Source organism: Mustelus asterias, chromosome 24, assembly GCF_964213995.1.
Source record: "Mustelus asterias chromosome 24, sMusAst1.hap1.1, whole genome shotgun sequence".
In the NCBI taxonomy this organism is placed as follows: domain Eukaryota; kingdom Metazoa; phylum Chordata; class Chondrichthyes; order Carcharhiniformes; family Triakidae; genus Mustelus; species Mustelus asterias.
In genome coordinates, this window is record NC_135824.1 from 20,543,872 (window position 1) to 20,563,266 (window position 19,395).

General features: G+C 43.6%; 2 protein-coding genes across 3 annotated transcripts in view; both read left to right on the forward strand.

Annotated features, from left to right (window-relative positions):
• The window catches only part of atp8b4 (ATPase phospholipid transporting 8B4), a 363,747-nt gene extending 359,676 nt beyond the window's left edge, over positions 1-4,071 (forward strand). The window contains exon 28 of the transcript XR_013500782.1: positions 3,980-4,071. The gene's annotated coding sequence lies outside the window, so the exon portion shown is untranslated. The remainder of the gene's footprint in view (positions 1-3,979) is intronic.
• nnt2 (nicotinamide nucleotide transhydrogenase 2) overlaps positions 1-19,395 on the forward strand; it is a 75,175-nt gene that overhangs the window by 51,693 nt on the left and 4,087 nt on the right. For both annotated transcript variants that reach the window (XM_078241381.1, XM_078241382.1), the window contains exons 16-21: positions 1,683-1,843; positions 3,354-3,533; positions 5,418-5,577; positions 8,833-8,914; positions 11,073-11,191; positions 14,516-14,631. In XM_078241381.1, coding sequence (XP_078097507.1) covers positions 1,683-1,843; positions 3,354-3,533; positions 5,418-5,577; positions 8,833-8,914; positions 11,073-11,191; positions 14,516-14,631 — 818 coding nt within the window. The remainder of the gene's footprint in view (positions 1-1,682; positions 1,844-3,353; positions 3,534-5,417; positions 5,578-8,832; positions 8,915-11,072; positions 11,192-14,515; positions 14,632-19,395) is intronic.

Below are 19,395 nucleotides of genomic sequence, written 5' to 3' on the forward strand. Positions count from 1 at the left end.
AATTGTGAAAATTTAACCTCCACAATTGTCGGACGGCACGGTGACACAGTGGTTAGCACTGCTGCCTCGGAGCGCCAGGGACCCGGGTTCGATTCCTGGCCTGGATCACTGTCTGTCTGGAGTCTGCACGTTTTCCCCGTGTCTGTATGGGTTTTCTCCAAGTACTCTGGTTTTTTCCCACAGTCTGAAAGACGTGCTGCTTAGGTGCATTTAGGTGCTAAACTCTCTCTCAGTGTACCCAAACAGGCGCCAGAGTGTGGCGACTAGGGAATTTTCACAGAGGGGGGCGATTCTTGCAACCTGCTGCGCTGCTGTAGACATCAGCAGAGGCTCCCCGCTGGGCACCATGGCCTCTGTGCATCTCCGGGGCCTGTATTTAAATCGGCATTGTAATCTCACTACTAGGGCTGGTACTGAAGCCTCAGGGCCCACTACAGCTGGAGTGAAGGGATGCCATGGGGGCCCCCCCAGGAATTTGAGGATAAGGAGGGTGCCCCTTGGGCATTGCCAGACCAGCCCCCGGCACTGCCCAAGGGGCAAAGTAGCCATGCCCAGGGGGCACCTTGGTACTACCATAGGGGTGGGGCCTTTTGGGGTGGGTGGAGTTCTGCTGCCACTCTGCACTTGGGATCAGTGACAGAGGGAGGGAGGACTGCGATTGGGGCTGGCCGTCAGGGTGGGCGGGTGGTGGGGGAGGATCAGCCTGCCGGGGGGGTGGGGGGGGTTGTGGCTGCAGGATGGTGAGGGGGGTGGAGGAGATCGGGCTGGCCAGGCAACGTCGGGAGGCCAGCAATAAGCCCAGCCCCCGGATTTTTAACGTGATTCACATTAGGGCACTGTGTGGTATGTAGAGTGTGGGAGATTCATTTTGAAAATCCCACTGTAAAAAACAGCAGAGTTTATTCCAGTTTTTATGCAAATTCAGCACTTAGAATTTTTTGGGGAGAATCCTGGCCAGTAACTTCATTACAGTGTTTAATGTAGGCCAACTTGTGACACTAATAATTTAAAAAAGTCAGCTACTTGGAAAAAAAGCCTTGCATTTGAGGGAAAGTGCACATGCACAGAATAGAAAACAATGCATATACATCGAGCCACAAAGTGCTTGGATGCCAGGTTTTTTTTTATTCGAACCTTTTGTAAATACTTGAGTTCTGGGGCTGCCTGATTTAATAGGCTGCATTTTTAAACATTATTTCTTGGGATGTGGGCATTGTTGGCAAAACCACAATTTGTTGTAGATTTCAGAGAGAAGTTGAGAGTTGATCATATTGCTGTGGCTCTGAGGTCATATGTAGGTCAGACCGGGTAAGGACGGCAGATTTCCTTCCCTAAAGGACATTAGTGAACCAGATGGGCCTTTACGACAGTCATTATTGAGGCCAGCTGCCATCGTGGGATTTGAACCTATACCCCCAGAGCCTGGGTCCTCTGGATTACTAGTCCAGTGACATTATCACTACGCCACCATCTCGTGCTGCTTAACCATAGCAATTTTTTTAAATATGGAGGGATTTACAGCCATAGAAATTAAAAATTAATCAGTGCAGGTGAAAAGCTGCTCAAGTCGTGGTGAATGCTTCCAAATTGCTTTAAAACCGATTAACTAAAAGTCATTTCAGTAAAAGAATTATTTGAACCAATTAACCAGAGGATAGCTAAAGTTCGCTTCTTCCTTACAGGCCTTCTGAACTCAGCTCCACTTATGTTACCTGGACGGCACTACCTGAATGCAGGGTTGCTCGCAGCCTCAGTGGGTGGAATAGTGCCTTTTATGCTGGACCCCAGTTATACCACAGGCATGACCTGCCTATTAAGTGTCTCTGGTTTGTCAACAATCATGGTACGAATTGTTTAAATTTGGTGTAGGTATTTGTGAATGAGCTAATATAATATGTCTTGTTAATTGTTCTTTGGGAGGGGAGGGTGGAAATTAGCACAAGGCAAGTATAAGATCCTGTTTCCCATCGCATGTAAGAGACACTCTCGATCTTTCCACAGATGTGTCAAACCACTAAGAAGCCAGGAAGTAAAATGAGGTAGAAAGGTTTCTCGCGCTTTATCATTCTGCTTGGGTTTCTTGGGTTAACAATGTAAACAATTTAAAACTGGAAGAATGAATAAACACTGGATAAAAGCAAATTACTGCAGATGCTGAAATCTGAAACCAAGAGAGAAAACGCTGGAAAATCTCAGCAGGTCTGGCAGCACCTGTAAGGAGAGAAAAGAGCTGACGTTTCACGTCCAGATGACTCTTTGTCAAAGATCATCTGGAATCAAAACATCTGGAATCTGGCAGCATCTGTAAGGAGAGAAAAGAGCTGACGTTTCACGTCCAGATGACTCTTTGTCAAAGATCATCTGGACGTGAAACGTCAGCTCTTTTCTCTCCTTACAGATGCTGCCAGACCTGCTGAGATTTTCCAGCATTTTCTCTTTTAAAATTAATAAACAGTCTGGGTGTCAGTAAACACCACAACTTACAGTTCAAATTATCTGGAGCAATGCGACCAGAAGGCTGAACTGCATTGCCCAAGTCAAGGGTATAAGTCAGAAAAGGTTAGTCTGAAATGTATGGTATACTGGAAGACCATAACGTCCGGTCTTCCTTACAAAGCAAAGAGATCCACAGAAAAGCCAGAAAGCTGTTAATTGGTCAAATGAAGATTGGAGAACTCAAGAAGACTTTTTCAGCCGGAATGGTGTGGCCATTCACGCCGGCCGGGGTTTCCCCATCCAGCTGCAGTGAATGGAGATTTGGCCGAGTGCCAAATTCTCCGACCTCGCTGCAGCAAGAGCGTGGCATGAACGGCCGGTAAGATTGCACCCTGCAGCTTTGAAAATGCAGTAATTCTGTAGGTTTACTGCTCAAAATTGAATAGAATAAGAGGCAGAGTTTCAAATGGGACCAAAGTGAGTTTAGAACTGGTGCCAGGAAGAATTTCTGCAGATGAATGATCGAGTATTTAAAATTTGGAATAGACTTTGGACAGGACAGTGCAGGCAAAAACATTTAAAGACATTCAGGAACCAAGTGTCATCAATTGTCTTTCTGAATGGGTGAACAAAAGTAATCCAATTGGCAATCCCTGTCTGCATATCATGCAAACTTTAAAAATATGAAACACATTTGTCAACTGAGAATTTCAAAATCTGCTCTTCATAATTTATTGTTAAATATTTATCATTCTAACTTGGAATAATTGATCAAGTTGCAGTTTTGTATTCTGACACTATTCAATGCTAATCATCATTCAAGTTACAAGTCACAGCAATATTCATTGCATGTGTATATCAAAGAAATTTAGTTGCGAGAAATATTACCATATTATAACACTGTTTTGTTTCTCTAGGGAGTGACTCTCACAGCTGCCATTGGTGGCGCTGACATGCCTGTTGTGATCACGGTGTTGAACAGTTATTCTGGTTGGGCCTTGTGCGCAGAAGGTTTTCTGTTGGACAACAACTTGATGACAATAGTTGGTGCTCTGATAGGATCTTCCGGTGCTATCCTCTCTTACATCATGTGTGTGGTAAGATATTGCTTTAAAGAAAGAATTGGGAATGCTGCTACTTCCCAAATTGTGAATTTAAGTTCTGAGGGTTTCCCTAGAGTTTTTAGTTTCAACAGACTTCCATTTTGGTAAATGTGAGGTCATCCATTTTGGTAGGAATAACAGCAAAATGGACTATTATTTAAATGGTAAAACATTGCAGCATGCTGCTGTGCAGAGGGACCTGGGTATCCTTGTGCATGAAAAAGTTGGTATGCAGGTGCAGCAGGTAATTAAGAAGGCAAATGGAATTTTGTCCTTCATTGCTGGAGGGATGGAGTTTAAAAACAGCGAGGTTATGTTGCAGCTGTATAAAGTGCTGGTGAAGCCTGGAGTACTGTGTACAGTTTTGGTCTCCTTACTGGAGAAAGGATATACTGGCATTGGAAGAGGTGCAGAGGAGATTCACTAGGTTGATTCCAGAGTTGAGAGGGTTGGCTTATGAGGAGAGACTGAGTAGACTGGGGCTATACTCAATGGAATTCAGAAGAATGAGGGGAGATCTTATAGAAACATAAGATTATGAAGGGAATAGATAAAATCGAAACAGGGAAGTTGTTTCCACTGGCGGAGTGAAACTAGAACTAGGGGGCATGGCCTCAAAATAAGGGGGAGCAGATGTAGGACTGAGTTGAGGAGGAACTTCTTCATCCAAAGGGTTGTGAATCTGTGGAATTCCCTGCCCAATGAAGCAGTTGAGGCTACCTCATTGAATGTTTTTAAGGCAAGGATAGATAAAGTTTTGAACAGTAAAGGAATTAAGGGTTATAGTGAGCGGGCAGGTAAGTGGAGCTGAGTCCACAAAAAGATCAGCCATGATCTTATTGAATGGTGGCGGAGCAGGTTCCAGGGGCGAGATGACCTACTGCTGTTCCTAGTTCTTATGTTCTTATTTTGAATTCTAAAAAATCATAAATAATATTGTTAAAATGCAAAATATTTCTTCATAGAGCTAATAACTCAAACCTTACAAATACCCAGTAGAATGATGGCCTGCGCCAAATGGATCCATCCAGTTTTCTTACAGATAACCTGTCATAATGAATTGTTTGCGAAATATCTCTAAATTACCTATAGTTAAGCTGATGTGAAACATTTGTGTCTACTGAAGCACAGGAACATCCATAAAAGCTCATTCCATCTTTCAGATCTGTTTGCCATCATTTCGCTGAATTTCAGCAGTTAATGTTTGGCTGCTGGGTTGATAAAACTGTTCCATTGCATAAACTGAAAAACGGGTTTATGCTTCTTGAGAACTGCTTTACCGCAGGGAATTCCACAGATTCACAACCCTTGGGGTGAAGAAGTCTCTCCTCAACTCAGTCCTAAATCTGCTCCCCTTTATTTTGAGGTCATGTTCCCTAGATCTAGTTTCATCTGCCAGTGGAAACAACTTCCCTGCTTCTTCTACCTTATCTATTCCCTTCATAATTTATATGTTCCTATAAGATCTCCCCTCAATCTTATGAATTCCAATGAGTATAGCCCCAGTCTACTCAGCCTCTCCTCATAAGCAATACATCAAAGGATTTTTATGATGTGATGGCTCGTTTATTTCTGAAAAGTCTACTTCTCGTGAAAATAAGCAACAAAAAGAAAATCGGTGCCTGTTATGCTTCTAAAATACCTGTTTTTTTGTTCATGTGAAAAACTGCCACCTTCCAAAGGTCCTCAGTAGCTTTGTACCTCTAACCAAGCAGTTACAGGCTACCACTTAAAATAGTACAAACTAATAAATCCCATAATTTAACGGTCAGTCACAAGAAAGCACTGAGCCGGCATGAAACTCCTATGCTTTCTGTCGACTTTAGTATCTTTCAGTGTTTTGAATATTTAAGCCACCTGTGTGCTTTTACATTGAAGGCTATGAATCGCTCACTACCCAATGTTATCTTGGGAGGATATGGAACATCATCCACCGGCACAGGCAAGCCCATGGAAATTGTTGGGACTCACACTGAAGTTAACGTGGATCAGGCTATCGAGATGATCAAAGAGGCCAACTCTATCATCATTACACCAGGTAAGAGTCCCTGGAATCAGTGCTTCATGACTAATAGAAGGTTTTGGCCGCCACCACTCGGGAGATGGTGGCGTTGTGGTAATGTCACAGGGTTAGTAATCCAAGAAGTCCAGACTAATGTTCTGCGGTACGGGGGCTCAAATCCCATTATTACAGCTGGCGGAAGTTTAATTCAATTCATAAAACTGGAATTAAAAGCTAGCCTCAGTAATGGTGACCCTGAAACCATTGTCGTAAAAACCCATCTGGTTCACTTAGTGTCCTTTTAGGGAAAGAAATCTGCCATCCTTACCTGGCCTGGCCTATGTGTAACTGCAAAGCCACAGCAATGTGGTTGACTCTCAACTGCCCTCTGAAATGGTGTGATTAGCCATGCAGTTCATGGGCAACAAGTGCTGGCCTTGTCAGCAATCCCTACATCCCATGAAAGAATAAAGTAAAGTTAGAAACAGATACTTCTATCCGTTCATCAAAATCTGGCCATTTCTGCAAATAATTAATTATATTGTACAAGTTTATCATTAATTACAATATATTTGTTTAGAAAAATAAAACAAAAAAACATACAGGTGCTTTTTTTTTAACTCTACTTCAGATTGGAGTAGAATTGAATGTTGATGATAAATCATTATCAGTGATATGGAGTGATTGTGGAGGAAAGTATTTGTAATATAATAAACATTATGATCAATTAATTTATCAGCATCTGCATAATTATATCATCGTAATTCCCTTGACTCAGTGGAAAAGCATTAGGCAAAACATTTTTTGAATAAATGCCAAAATTATGAAGGGTTTTAAGAGTAAATAAAAATCTTGGACCCTAATTTGGCATCCATATTACTATTCTTACCCTCATCCCAAACACTGGTTGGTGTAATTAATACTTTGCTTGATGGTCCTGTCCAGAGTCCTCTCTAACTCCTGATCTAAAATTTATTTTCTGTCTCTCCTCACTTGTCATTCCTTCATCTTATCTCTGAACCCATCTGTTCCATACCTCTCAAAGGACAGTACAGCACAGGAACAGGCCCTTTGGCCCACCAGGTCTGTGCCGACACAGATGCCTCTCTAATCTAATATTTTCTTGCCTCTACGTGGTCCATATCCCTCTATCCAGATGCCCCTTGAACGTTGTTATAGAATCTGCTTCCACCAACTCCTCCGGCAGCGCATTCCAGGCATTCGCCACCCTCTGTGTGAAAAACTTGCCCCTGACATCTCTTTTAAACTTCCCCCTCTCACTTTCAACCTATGCCCCTGAGCAATTAACTCTTCGACCCTGGGAAAAAGACTCTGACTGTCCACTCAATCCAAGACTGTTATAATCTTGTAAACCTCTATCAGGTTCCCCCCTCATCCTCTGACGCTCCAATGAAAACAATCCAAGTTTGTTCAACATTTCTCCGTAGTCCATATCCTGCAACCCAGGCAACCTCCTGGTAAATCTCTTCTGCACCCTTTCCAATGCATCAACATCCTTCCGGCAGTGTGGCAAACAGAATTGTACACAATACTCCAAACGTGGCCTCCTCAGTGCAACTCCCTCCTCAAACCCCTAAGCTTCTCTTCCTCCCTGTGACAGAAGAGAGATATTGCGCAAGGGTGAGCGACATTTGAACAGAGTATGGAGTTTTGCAAATAGGCAAGCAAAGGGGTATAAAAGAGGAAGTAGATGGAAAGTCTGCGGCCAGAATTTTCCGGTCTCTCTACTGCTGCCAACGAGAAACGAGAATTTAGCACTCCAGGCTTTTGGTTTTTTTTGCTTTAGTTTTGTCTGTTTTGCTTTAAAGTTTATTTACATGCAGTGATGCTACTCTCCTTGGCACTCTTAATAGAATTGTCATTTTACAGGTTATTATTCTCACACTGTTCCCACTTCATCTCGTAATCAGACCCTTTCTGTATCGGAACAAGCAGCACGGCAAGAGCAGTGGTCACTATATCTGCCAGTTTACTCCAGAATTACCAATTGGATTAAAAAGCCAGCAGCTGGAGCAAAATATTTGCTGCCGTTGTGATCTCTTACTGAGCGATACTGTCAATAGATATGCTGTCCTGGTGATATTAAAACAATTTCCAGTTGGGCTAAATACCACCTGAAGTTAACATTTGAAATTTATTCATAGAATCCCTACAGTGCAGAAGGAGGCCGTTCAGCCCAATCAAGTCTGTACCGACTCTCTGACAGAGCATACCATCCCTGCCCTATCCCCATAACCATTCACCCTGCTAATTTCCTTAACGTACACATCTTGGACACTAAGGGGCAATTTAGCATGTCCAATCCACCTAACCTGCACATCTTTGGACTGTGGGCGGAAACCAGAGCACCCAGAGGAAACCCTTGTAGACACGGGGAGAATGTGCAAACTCCACACAGACAGTCATCACAGAATCCCTACAGTACAGAAGGAGGCCATTCAGCCAATTGAGTCTGTACCAACCACAATCCCACCAAGGCCCTATTCCTGCAACTACATGCATTTACCCTGCTAATCCTCTTGACACTAGGGTTAATTTATCATGGCCAATCCACCTAACCTGCGCATCTTTGGACTGTGGGCGGAAACCGGAGCATCCAGAGGAAACCCATGCAGACACAGGGAGAATGTGCAAACTTCACACAGTCATCCAAGGCCGAAATCAAACCCGGGTCCCTGGCACTGTGAGGCAGCAGTGCTAACCACTGTGCCATCGTGCCACCCAATTTATTATTAAAAATTTGGGATTTGGGCAGCATGGTGGCACAGTGGTTAGCACAGCGCCAGGGACCCGGGTTCGATTCCCGGCTTGGGTCACTGTCTGTGTGGAGTTTGCATGTTCTCCCCGTGTCTGCATGGGTTTCCTTCGAGTGCTCCGGTTTCCTCCCACAGTCTGAAAGACGTGCTGGCTAGGTGCATTGATCCGAACAGGCGCCGGAGTGTGGCGACTCGGGAATTTCACAGTAACTTCATTGCAGTGTTAATGTAAGCCTTACTTGTGACTAATAAATAAACTTTAACTTCTTAATGCTGTCTAGCTGACTGTACAAGAGTGATTATTGTGAGGCGGGCAGCAGGCATCGCCATTGAGTATTAAATTAAGAGAAATTTTCAAAGGGGCTACTTAGCCTGTCAGCAAATATGCTGCATTTTAATGCTGGGCTGTTACCCAGCCAAACACTAAGGCCAGAAATGAAATTTATGGTGTTACGCCCTAAACTGCTTTTAGTTTTCATTGAAGCAAATGTGCTGAATATGTTCTGTATTACAGGTTGGGGCTTATGTGCTGCCAAAGCTCAGTATCCAATAGCTGACATGGTGAAGATGCTTGTTGAATATGGGAAGAAGGTCAGGTAAGGTCTTGATTTTTCACCAATATTGTGTTACAATTCTCATTATGGGCAGAAATCGATTTGCTCTTTCCATGCTTCTATTTTTGGTGCGAGCCTGCCATTGACCAGAATTATTGAATTCAGTTGCACAGAATGCCATGGCGAGATTTGAACTTGCCACCTCAGGATTGTTAATCCATATCGCCACTACACTACTGTCCATACCTGTTAGCAAGCCATTAGATGTTCAAAACACTGCTAAAGGATTCCCCATAGCTCGCTGGCTAGCTGCCCGATACACCTGGCAGAAAGCCCAGTCCCTTTTGACAGCCGGTCTTCAAGCTGCAGCAGTCAAATAGATGCTCTGTCGCAGCTTGACAGCACCACAACGGCACCATTTTGGGATGATGCTGCTAGCAGGAATGTCAGGCTGCCCAGGAGTAGGATCATGGAGGTGGGTGACAGCGGTGCTGCACCATCAGATCTAACGGAGCGGAGTGTGCATAACACATACTGTTCTATATGTAAATATCAAAACTACTGTTAATTTATAGAAAATAGAAGGAGGGCGGCACGGTGGCACAGTGGTTAGCACTGCTGCCTCACAGCGCCAGGGATCCAGGTTCAATTCTGGCCTCGGGTCACTGGGTGTGTGGAGTTTGCACTTTCTCCCTGTGTCTGCGTGGGTTTCCTCCGGGTGCTCCGGTTTCCTCCCACACTCCAAAGATGTGTGGGTTTGGTCGATTGGCCATGCTACGTTGACCTTAGTGTCAGGGGATTAGCAGGGTAAATATATGGGGTTACGGGAGTAGCGCCTGGGTGGGATTGTGGTCATTGCAGACTCAATGGGACGAATGGCCTCCTTCCGCACTGTAGCGATTCTATGAGTAGGCCATTCGGCCCTTCGAGCCTGTTCCAACATTCATTTTGATCAGGGCTGCTCATCAAATTTAATACCCTGATTCTGCTTTCCCTCCATTTCCCTTGGTCCCTTAAGCCCCAAGAGCAATATCTAATTTTCCCTTGAAATCACACAATGCTTTGGCCTCAACTACTTTCTGTGGCAGTGGATTCCACACATTCAGCACTCCTTGGGTGAAGAAATATCTCCTCACCTCAGTGCTAAAAGATTTCCCCCTAACCTCAAGCAATGACCCCTAGTTCTGGACTCCCCTACCGTTGGAAACATTCTTTCTGAATCTACCCTATCTAATCCTGTAAGAATTTTATAAGTTCCTATGAGACCCCCTCTCACTCTTCTAAACTCCAATGAATACAATTCTCACTGACTTAATCTCTCCTCATATGACAGACCTGCCATCCCAGGAATCTGCCTGATAAACCTTTGCTATAATCCCTCTATAGCAAGGACGTCCTTCTTCCGATAAGGACACTAAAACTGCACACAATATTCCAGGTGTGGCCTCACCAACACCCTATACAATTGCAGTAAAACATCATAGAATCCCTACAGGCCAGAAAGAGGCCATTCAGCCCATCGAGTCTACACTGACCACAATCCCACCCAGGCCCCACCCCACATGTTTACCCTGTTAACCCCCTGACACTAGGGTCAATTTAGCATGGCCAATCAACCTAACCTGCACATCTTTGGCGTGTGGGAGGAAACCAGAGCACCCGGAGGAAACCCACGCAGACACGGGGAGAACGTGCAGACAGTGACCCAAGACTGGAATTGAACCCGGGTCCCTGGCGCTGTGAGGCAGCAGTGCTAACCACTGCGCTGCCTATTCCTAGACTCAAATCCTCTTGCTATGAGGGCTTGCATACCATTTACCTTCTTTACTGTCTGATTCAAGGTGCACAGGTGACCGGTGAGCCGAAAGAAAAGTGGCAGAGCACAAAGAAAAGGGGACATGTCCTCTCTCTGTCCGACCCCAAAAACCTACCTGATGCTTGAGTTTAATAGATGTTACAAATACAGCAACAGATATCCAAGATGAAATGAATATGTTTGAAGTCTGCATCAGGCAAACAATGGAACAACCCAGTTCTTTCACTCAAGGATAATGTTGCCAGTCTGTTCAAGGAAACAAACCAATTTAGTTTCTTGCCGGAGGCACAGTTCGATCTTTGAAATGATTTGCTACAAATATAGGAGATGCTTATTTCTAATAATGAGGTTATTTTTGGTCATTGTTGGAATGATATTTTGTAGGTTTGGAATACACCCTGTTGCAGGACGAATGCCGGGTCAACTTAACGTACTGCTGGCTGAGGCCGGTGTACCTTACGATGTTGTCTTAGAAATGGATGAGATTAATGAGGACTTCCCAGGTAAGAGCAAAACGTTAATTCAGAAGCACTGCCAGAAACTTATGCAATGTTTAATCTCAGCTTTATCTTTATTGCTGAAAAGAGAGACACGTTGCCAAAGTTTTTCATTTTGCACTCATCAGGACAAATGCAAGAATGCCAAATTTCAAACAATCACGACACTTAATGCTACAGGTGAAAAGAGTGTTGATTGGTTGGCAAGTCGACCCTGATTGGCTGAGGCATTGGCATGGAAAAGCCAAACTCCTGGATAATTTTAAAAGGCGCGAGGCTTGAACATATTCCTTTTGTCTTCAGAGAGCAGGTCGCTACATCCGAACGTTCGTTGCTTCGAACAAGCATGAAAACAGCACAAACTCGACTGTTTGGTTTCCTGTTGCTTGCTCCATGGGCAATGACCCGACCAATTGGAGTGGACTTGCCAATCAATCAACACCCTTTTCTCCTGTAGTATAAATTACATAGGAACATACATATTAAGAGCAGGAGCATAGGGCACTTGGCCTCTCGAGCCTGCTCTGCCATTCAGTAAATTCATGGTTGATCTGATTGAAATTTCCTGCTGACCCCCAATAACCTTTCACCTCATTGAGAATCTATCTAATCCTCTAAAAATATTCTAAGGCTTGGTTTCTACTGCTGGCAAACCCACGGCGCCATTGGCAGGGCCAGAAGATCCTACCAACGTGAAAAACTGGAAAATTCCAGCCACTATCTTTTACTTCAGGGCACTCAATCACAATGCAAATTATTGTAGAATTAGACCATGAATTAACAAAATTACTTTTGTATCCTAAACAGTTCAGCAAGCACGTCGGGCTTACTGAGCCTTTTTGGACAGCATGGTGGCACAGTGGTTAGCACTGCTGCCTCACAGCGCCAGGGACCCGGGTTCAATTCCGGCCTCGGGTGACTGTCTGTGTAGAGTTTGCACGTTCTCCCCCGTGTCTGCGTAGGGTTTCCTCCGGGTGCTCCGGTTTCCTCCCACACTCCAAAGATGTGTGGGTTAGGTTGATTGGCTATGCCAAATTGACCTTAGTGTCAGGGGGATTAGCAGGGTAAATATGTGGGGCTACAGGAATAGGGTCTGGGTGGGATTGTGGTCGGTGCAGACTCGATGGGCCGAATGGCCTCCTCCTGTACTGTAGGGATTCTATAAAGCGTGGTAATATATCTGAAAATTGCCTGCAGTCTAAGAGTTAATACTAAAATAACATTTCTGCTTAAAGTGCTAGTAATAAATACATGCATGGGGGTAGCAAATAATATTTGCTTGGGAAGTAAGTGCAAGGGTTTATTTCTTCATATGGCAGCAGGCACTGAAAAATGATGAGCTCTCATGTATTTGCTATTTTAAGGAGAAACATATGTTTGACATTTATTGGGGTTATTGTTTGCCTCTAATGTTTTGAATGCAGAAAAACTGATCAGACAATATTGATAACAACTGACATACCATGCCATGAACTGGTGGGGCTTGCACTTCCCTCTTGCTTCACCCCACACAGTGCGTTTCCAGTGTTATGTAAGGATATCTGGAGCGATGCCAAGTGGAGGTGAATTTTTCCCCTTGTAAGAAAGGGACGGTGGGGGGGAAGGGAAAATCAGAAAGGAAACTAATTTGTGTTATTCCCAAGCAGCCAGTTTGGAACAGAACTGGCAACAGTCTAGGAATTACTTACCTGCCTGTCCTTTCAATTTGGGAATAGTGCACGGAGAATGGGGCGGCATGGTGGCACAATGGTTAGCACTGCTGCCTCACAGTGCCAAGGTCCCGCGTTCAATTCTGGCCTTGGGTGACTGTGTGCAGTTTGCACATTCTCCCCGTGTCTGCGTGGGTTTCCTCCGGGTGTTCCGGTTTCCTCCCACACTCCAAAGGTGTGCGGGTTGATTGGTCATTCTAAATTGCCCCTTAGTGTCAGGGACTAGTAAGGTAAATAAGGTTAAAGTTTATTAACTCCACATAGATAGTGACCCAAACATTAACTTTATTTACTGGTCACAAGTAAGCTTACATTAACACTGCAATGAAGTTACTGTGAAAATCCCCTAGTTGGCACACTCCGGCGTCTGTTCGGGTAGCGTGGCCAGTGCACCCATCATGTCTTTGGTCTGTGGGAGGAAACCGGAGCACTCAAAGGAAACCCATGCAGACACTGGGAGAATGTGCAGACTCCACAGACAGTGACCCAAGCGGGAATCAAACCTGGGTCCCTGGCGCTGTGAAGCAGCAATGCTAACCACTGTGCTGCCCGTATGTGTAAATGTGTGTGGTTATGGGGATAGGGCCTGGGTAGGATTGTTGTCAGTGCAGACTCAATAGGCGGAGTGGCCTCTTTCTGCACTGTACGGATTCTATGATCTGCGTATGGCTGGAGAAATGCCTCATACATCTGTGGGGGAAAATAAATCTAATAAAAATAATGAGCTGAGGTTTACAGATGTTGGAAGATAAGAGTTTGGCCATTGCAATAATCAAGTCCAGAAGTAATAACAGCAAGTGCATGGCAGTACGTGGGCCGAGGCAGAGATGGCCAATATTAGAATGAAAAATAGGCGCTCTTGCTATGGAGAAGATACGTGGTCAAAAACCCAGCTGAGGGTCGGATTGGAAGCCAGGGTAGCAAGACGTCTGGTTCAACTTCAGACAGTGGCCAGGGCAATTGGCGGATGGGGGAGCGATCTTTGTAGCAGAGGCAAACCAAAAACTCTGGCTTTGGTCCTCCCCAAATGTAGTTGGAAGAAATTTCTGTTTGTTCAATGCTGGAGTTAGGCAAACAGCATGAGGCATCTTCCTTTGCCGCAGGTCTGGCTTAGTTACCAGATGGTTCACCCACCCCATTGACTTCAGCTTTGCTAACTCTCCTTGATCCTATACTTGGATCAAATGTTGCCTATGATGACAGAGGAATCTTTGTTTGCCTTCCCTGATGTAAGGTTTTGGATATAGTGTCATGAATGGGATTGATCAACTTGACTCCTTGATCACAAACTATTAAAGGCACAATGACCCAAACAAATGCTGTCCTACGGATGATGTCCAGATCCTATCTGTATGTGGGTCAGGAGGTAAATTAACATTTCGAGCTTTAAAAATGCTAAGTCCAAATGCAATACATTCATTTGCTTCTCTCAGCATCAGATTGAGATTCTGCAACCTCTTGTGATATTTATTGTGGCAGAAACCAATAATCTTTGATGACATTGTTCTGTACTTTGATTAAAAATTAATAAACTGTTACTGTGTAATATTTACATTATTTTTAAGATGTTGTCTTCCATAATAAAGGCATAATGTCAGGCTATTCTTTCTGTGTCCTTTAGAAACGGATTTGGCTCTGGTTATTGGTGCCAATGACACTGTAAATTCAGCAGCACAGGAAGATCCGAATTCCATAATTGCCGGTATGCCCGTCCTGGAGGTCTGGAAAGCCAAGCAGGTGAGCACAAAAATTAACAAAAAGTATCTGGTAGAATAGATGGAACTATTTGAGATGGAATCACAGTATTGGTTCAGTATTTCCTGCAAAGTAATTTGCTTTGTAAACAATCTCAATTATTGTAATAATTAGTTAAAGTTTATTTATTAGTCACAAGTAAGGCTTGCATTAACACTGCAGAGAAGTTACTGTGAAATTCCCCCAGTCGCCACAGTCCGGCGCCTGTTCGGGTCAATGCACCTAACCAGCATGTCTTTCAGAATGTGGGAGGAAACCGGAGCACCCGGAGGAAACCCACGCAGACACAGGGAGAACGTGCAAACTCCACACAGACAGTGACCCAAGCCGGGAATCGAACCTGATCCCTGGCGCTGTGAACCACTGTGCTACCGTGCCGCCCAATAATTACAATAATTAATAATAACTACAATAATTTACTCTAGTTCTAGGTTGGCTCTGACTAACTCATTGGAAAGAGCTATGCTTATATTATTGTATTTCCAATGGTATTTTGCTTTAATATAACATTTGGGATCCTGGGCCAACTGTAATCTTGCTCCATGCATAATATTTCTTGGCAAATGTTAAATATGTTCATTAGCAGTCAACTGTATAAAGGCTAAGGTTGATTCTTGAGTGCAAATTGTTTTTTCAATACTTTGTTCTTTCCAACATACCAAAGAACACAGAATCTCAATTAGATCATCATTGGTCAATCAATCGATTTCCATGGGATACAAACCAAATTGGTGTTCCTAATTGATGTCCTTTTGGCCTTAAGCACATCATCCTGTCCCTCGGGAAGACTGTGTTCTGGGAATCTAAAACAATTCTCATCATACACGCTTTCAGGAGGCAGCCTAAACATTACATTTCTGTTCATTTCCAACTCTTTATATTTTTGCTGTCTACAAAACAACTTTCATTTACATCGTGGCTTTAACTTTCCAAAGCAGTTTACAGAAGGATAATTGAACAAAATTAACACTGAATCACATGAGGAGGCATCAGAGCAGATGACCAAAAGCTTGGTATGTTTTAAGGAGCATCTTAAAAAGAGGAAAGCGGGTGAAGGAGAAGATGTTTAAGGTGGGGAGGGGGGTGGATTCCAGAGGTTAAGCAAAGCTGCCGGTGGTGATCAACTAAAATGTGGGAAGACAAAGACCAGAAATAGAAGTGCACAGATATCAGAGGACTGAGTGTCCAGAGGAGATTACGAGGTAAGGCAATGTGAGGTCTCGGAGGAATTTGTAAATAAGGGTGAGAATTTTAAAATTATAGGGGTGCTTATCCAGGAGTCAGTGCAGGTCAACATGCACAAGTCGATGGGTGAACAAGACTTAGCGCAAGTAAGGATACGGGTGCAGAGTTTTTCAAAAGTTTTAAGTTTATGGAGCATCGAAGGTGGGAACCTAGGAACAGTCGAGTGTAGAGGTAACAGACGAGGCTTTCAGAACATGAGCTGAGGCAGGGGTGGAGTTGTTGATGTTATGGAAGCAGAAGCAGGTGGTCTTAATGATGGCCGGATATATCGAAAGCTCACCTGGGGTGAAAGAAGTGTAAAATCCCCTGTTGTTCAGCTGGGTAAGAGCTTTAACAACACCAGGTTAAAGTCCAACAGGTTTATTTGATAGCAAATGCTACGGCATTTGCTACCAAATAAACCTGTTGGACTTTAACCTGGTGTTGTTAAAACTCTTACTGTGTTTACCCCAGTCCAACGCCGGCATCTCCACATCATGTTCAGCTGGGGAGCAGGTGATACTTACTCTGGGCAGTCATACACCCCCTGTTTGTAACCGTTCAGAATGTATCCACCTGACTAATTCTTATTTACTCTGCGCTTCTTTGTACAACAGGTCTGAAACCATACCAGTCTTTTCATCTAGAAGGTCTTGCTTCACTCTCCTGCCACATGAGAGGAGTCAGGATAATGCCAAAGCAGACAACATGTTAGAGAGAATATGTTTTCCCATCCTAGTGTCATGATGGCCGCAAATGGTTTGGCAAGTGAATAAAAGGGTCTGGCCAGCTCTGACAAATTTGATTTGAAAATATGAAAGGAAGAAGTCCAGGCCCTCGCTATTCCCCCGGGTTTCACGAGCTTTGGGGTTGACGGGCCTGGTCAAACGGATCAAATGTGTTTTCCACTGTCTCTGGTGCGGTGCACAACTCTGGCCTTCCCAGGGTGGAAACACCGTTACTCTTCCAAACTCTTCAATTATGTTTACGGCCTCGTCTGTTGCGGTTACTGTTGCTCAGCGCACCTAACACAACAAGAATAAATACATCTACAAAACTGAGATTTGGTTTCAGTTGCTGCATTTCCTAAAGTAGAGAAGCTTTAGGTATTGTAGACTTGCATTTAAAATAAGCACTCAGCTTTTTTAATCCAAGCATAACATTTCTTGGCCGAAGAGTGATTATTTGATGAAGCAATGTGACAGTTGAGGTGGATTCTTGGAAGTTGTTTATACATTTTCTTTGCTTATTATTTTCAACAAAGTATCCAGTGGGATGGAGTCGAGCTCAGACGTTTAAGAGACATCAGTACTTGGGAATGTATTTTTTCCCCTCCATTTCTGGCACTGAGTACACCCAGGCAGATATTGCAGAGCCAAAGACAACGCGCTCTCCAGCAATATTCTTTAACCCTAACCTCAGAGGAGAATTTCCCGCTGCATCGGTGTGGGTTTTCAGTTTGCAACATAAATTATGGACAGGATTATCGGGCCTTGCTGAAGATGGGAACGGAGATGGGCAGGGCCAGAAAATAATGGGGCTAGTTGACCTGTAGATTCCCGACAGCTTTTCCTTGGCCATTGTGCGCCAATCTTCTATCCATGGCAATGTATTAGCCCTATCACATGAGCTTTTATTTTCTGTAATAATGTTTGATGTGGCACTTTATCAAATGCCTTCTGGAAATCTAAGTATAATAAATCCAATGATTCTCCTTTTTTCACAGCACAGGTTGCTTCCTCAAATTACTCCAATAAGTTGTTAAACATGATTTCCCTTTCATAAAACCATGTTGGACTCTCCCTAATAATACTGGCCTTATCCAAGTGCCCTGCTGTAACTTCTTCAATAATAGCTTCTAACATTTTCCCGAGGAGAGATGTTAATCTCACTGGCACTTTTAGCTTACCACTTTTTTTCTCCCTTCCTTTTGGAATAATGGAGTTACATCTGCTATCTTCCAATCTAATGGAACCTTCCCTGAATCTCGGGAGGTTTGGAAAATTCAAACCAATGTATCAGCTATCTCACTGGACACTTGCTTTAAGACCCTAAGGTGAAGCCCATCAGGACCTGGGCTCTTGTCAGCCCACAACTCCAGCAGTTTACTCAGTACCACTTTTCTGGTAACTGTCATTTTCCTGCGTTCCTCCCTCTCTTCCATTTCCTAAGTTAAAGCTGCTTCTGGGATGTTAGTTGTATTCTCTATAGTGAAGACATGCAAAATACCTCTCTAATTCATGCGCCATCTCCTTACATTCCATTATCAGTTCCTCAGACAAGCTTTCTGTAGGGCCAATGCTCTCTTTGTTAGCTCTTCTTAAAAATATTTACCAAAACTCTTACTATCTGTTTTTATATTTCTGACTTGAATTTCTGGGAAAATTGTCATCCTTCTCTGTTCCTTATATTCTGTCCAATCTTCTGAGCCATCAAGTTATTTAAATCTCCAAGCCCTTTCTTTTTTTGGGGGGAAAAAAAAGCCTGCTTTGACTTTGCTTGCAAGTTCACTAACTGTTGGTTAACATAAATCATTATACGATTAGTGTTGCTTAACTGTTTACAAAATCTAACATAACCACATTGGGGGGCTGTCAGTTTATAGCTTGATTGACAGTTCAAAGTGCTTAGAAAAGAGATTGGCTGCCTTTGACTTGGGACTGTGAATACAAATGTTTGTTTTCATAAGGATTGAGTACTTGAGGGAAATATTTAAGTGCCTGATGAAATTTAAATTTATTGAATTATTTTATGATTCAGCAAGCTTTTCTTTGGCGAAGTCTGTAATATACACTAATTTACACTTAGAACATTCTTTTATTTCATCTCACCATGGCTCCTGAATCTGCCCATGGTGGACAGTGGGTGAATTGATATGGACAGTAGAAGGGCCAAGGACGGTGGGTGGGAGGCATGTGGTATCATGAGTTGGCATGAATGGGGCATGGAGAGTATATGAGAGGCTGTTTTGTTTTTACAACAGGGACTGTAGTCCTGGCGCACCAAGGCTTGTCTTAAAATTGGCACCCTGCAGTCCCTGTGGCTACTTCCAAACTGTTTCCAGAGTTGACTCTAGTTAGCACCTGCTCCCCCAGAATGGAAAGTGACCCCATTCGAGGGTCACTTCTCCTGAGTCGTTCAAAATTCTGCGCTGCTGATTTGGGAGTGACAATTTGGCCCTTATTTAACCTTCTAATTTGTTTCACAAGCTTTTACTTGTAGACATGCTTTCCCAGTACATTGAGAGGACCAGGTGCAGTGTATCTCTTGGACCTGCAATCAAATTCAGATTTCTATTTCTCTCTGCTCAAGTTAAGATGTTTCATTGTGTGGACGTTTTTCTTCTTTGCTTCCTATTCCAATGTAAAGAACTGTGTACGTTTTCACCCATCTGCCATTCCTAAACCCAGCTGTTTAATTGATTCAGATCTCTGATTGCAATCAATTGCCTTTACACCATCACCTGACTAAATGAGTAGGCGGCCCTCAGAAAATGACCCCATTGTGTGTCATAATTGAATA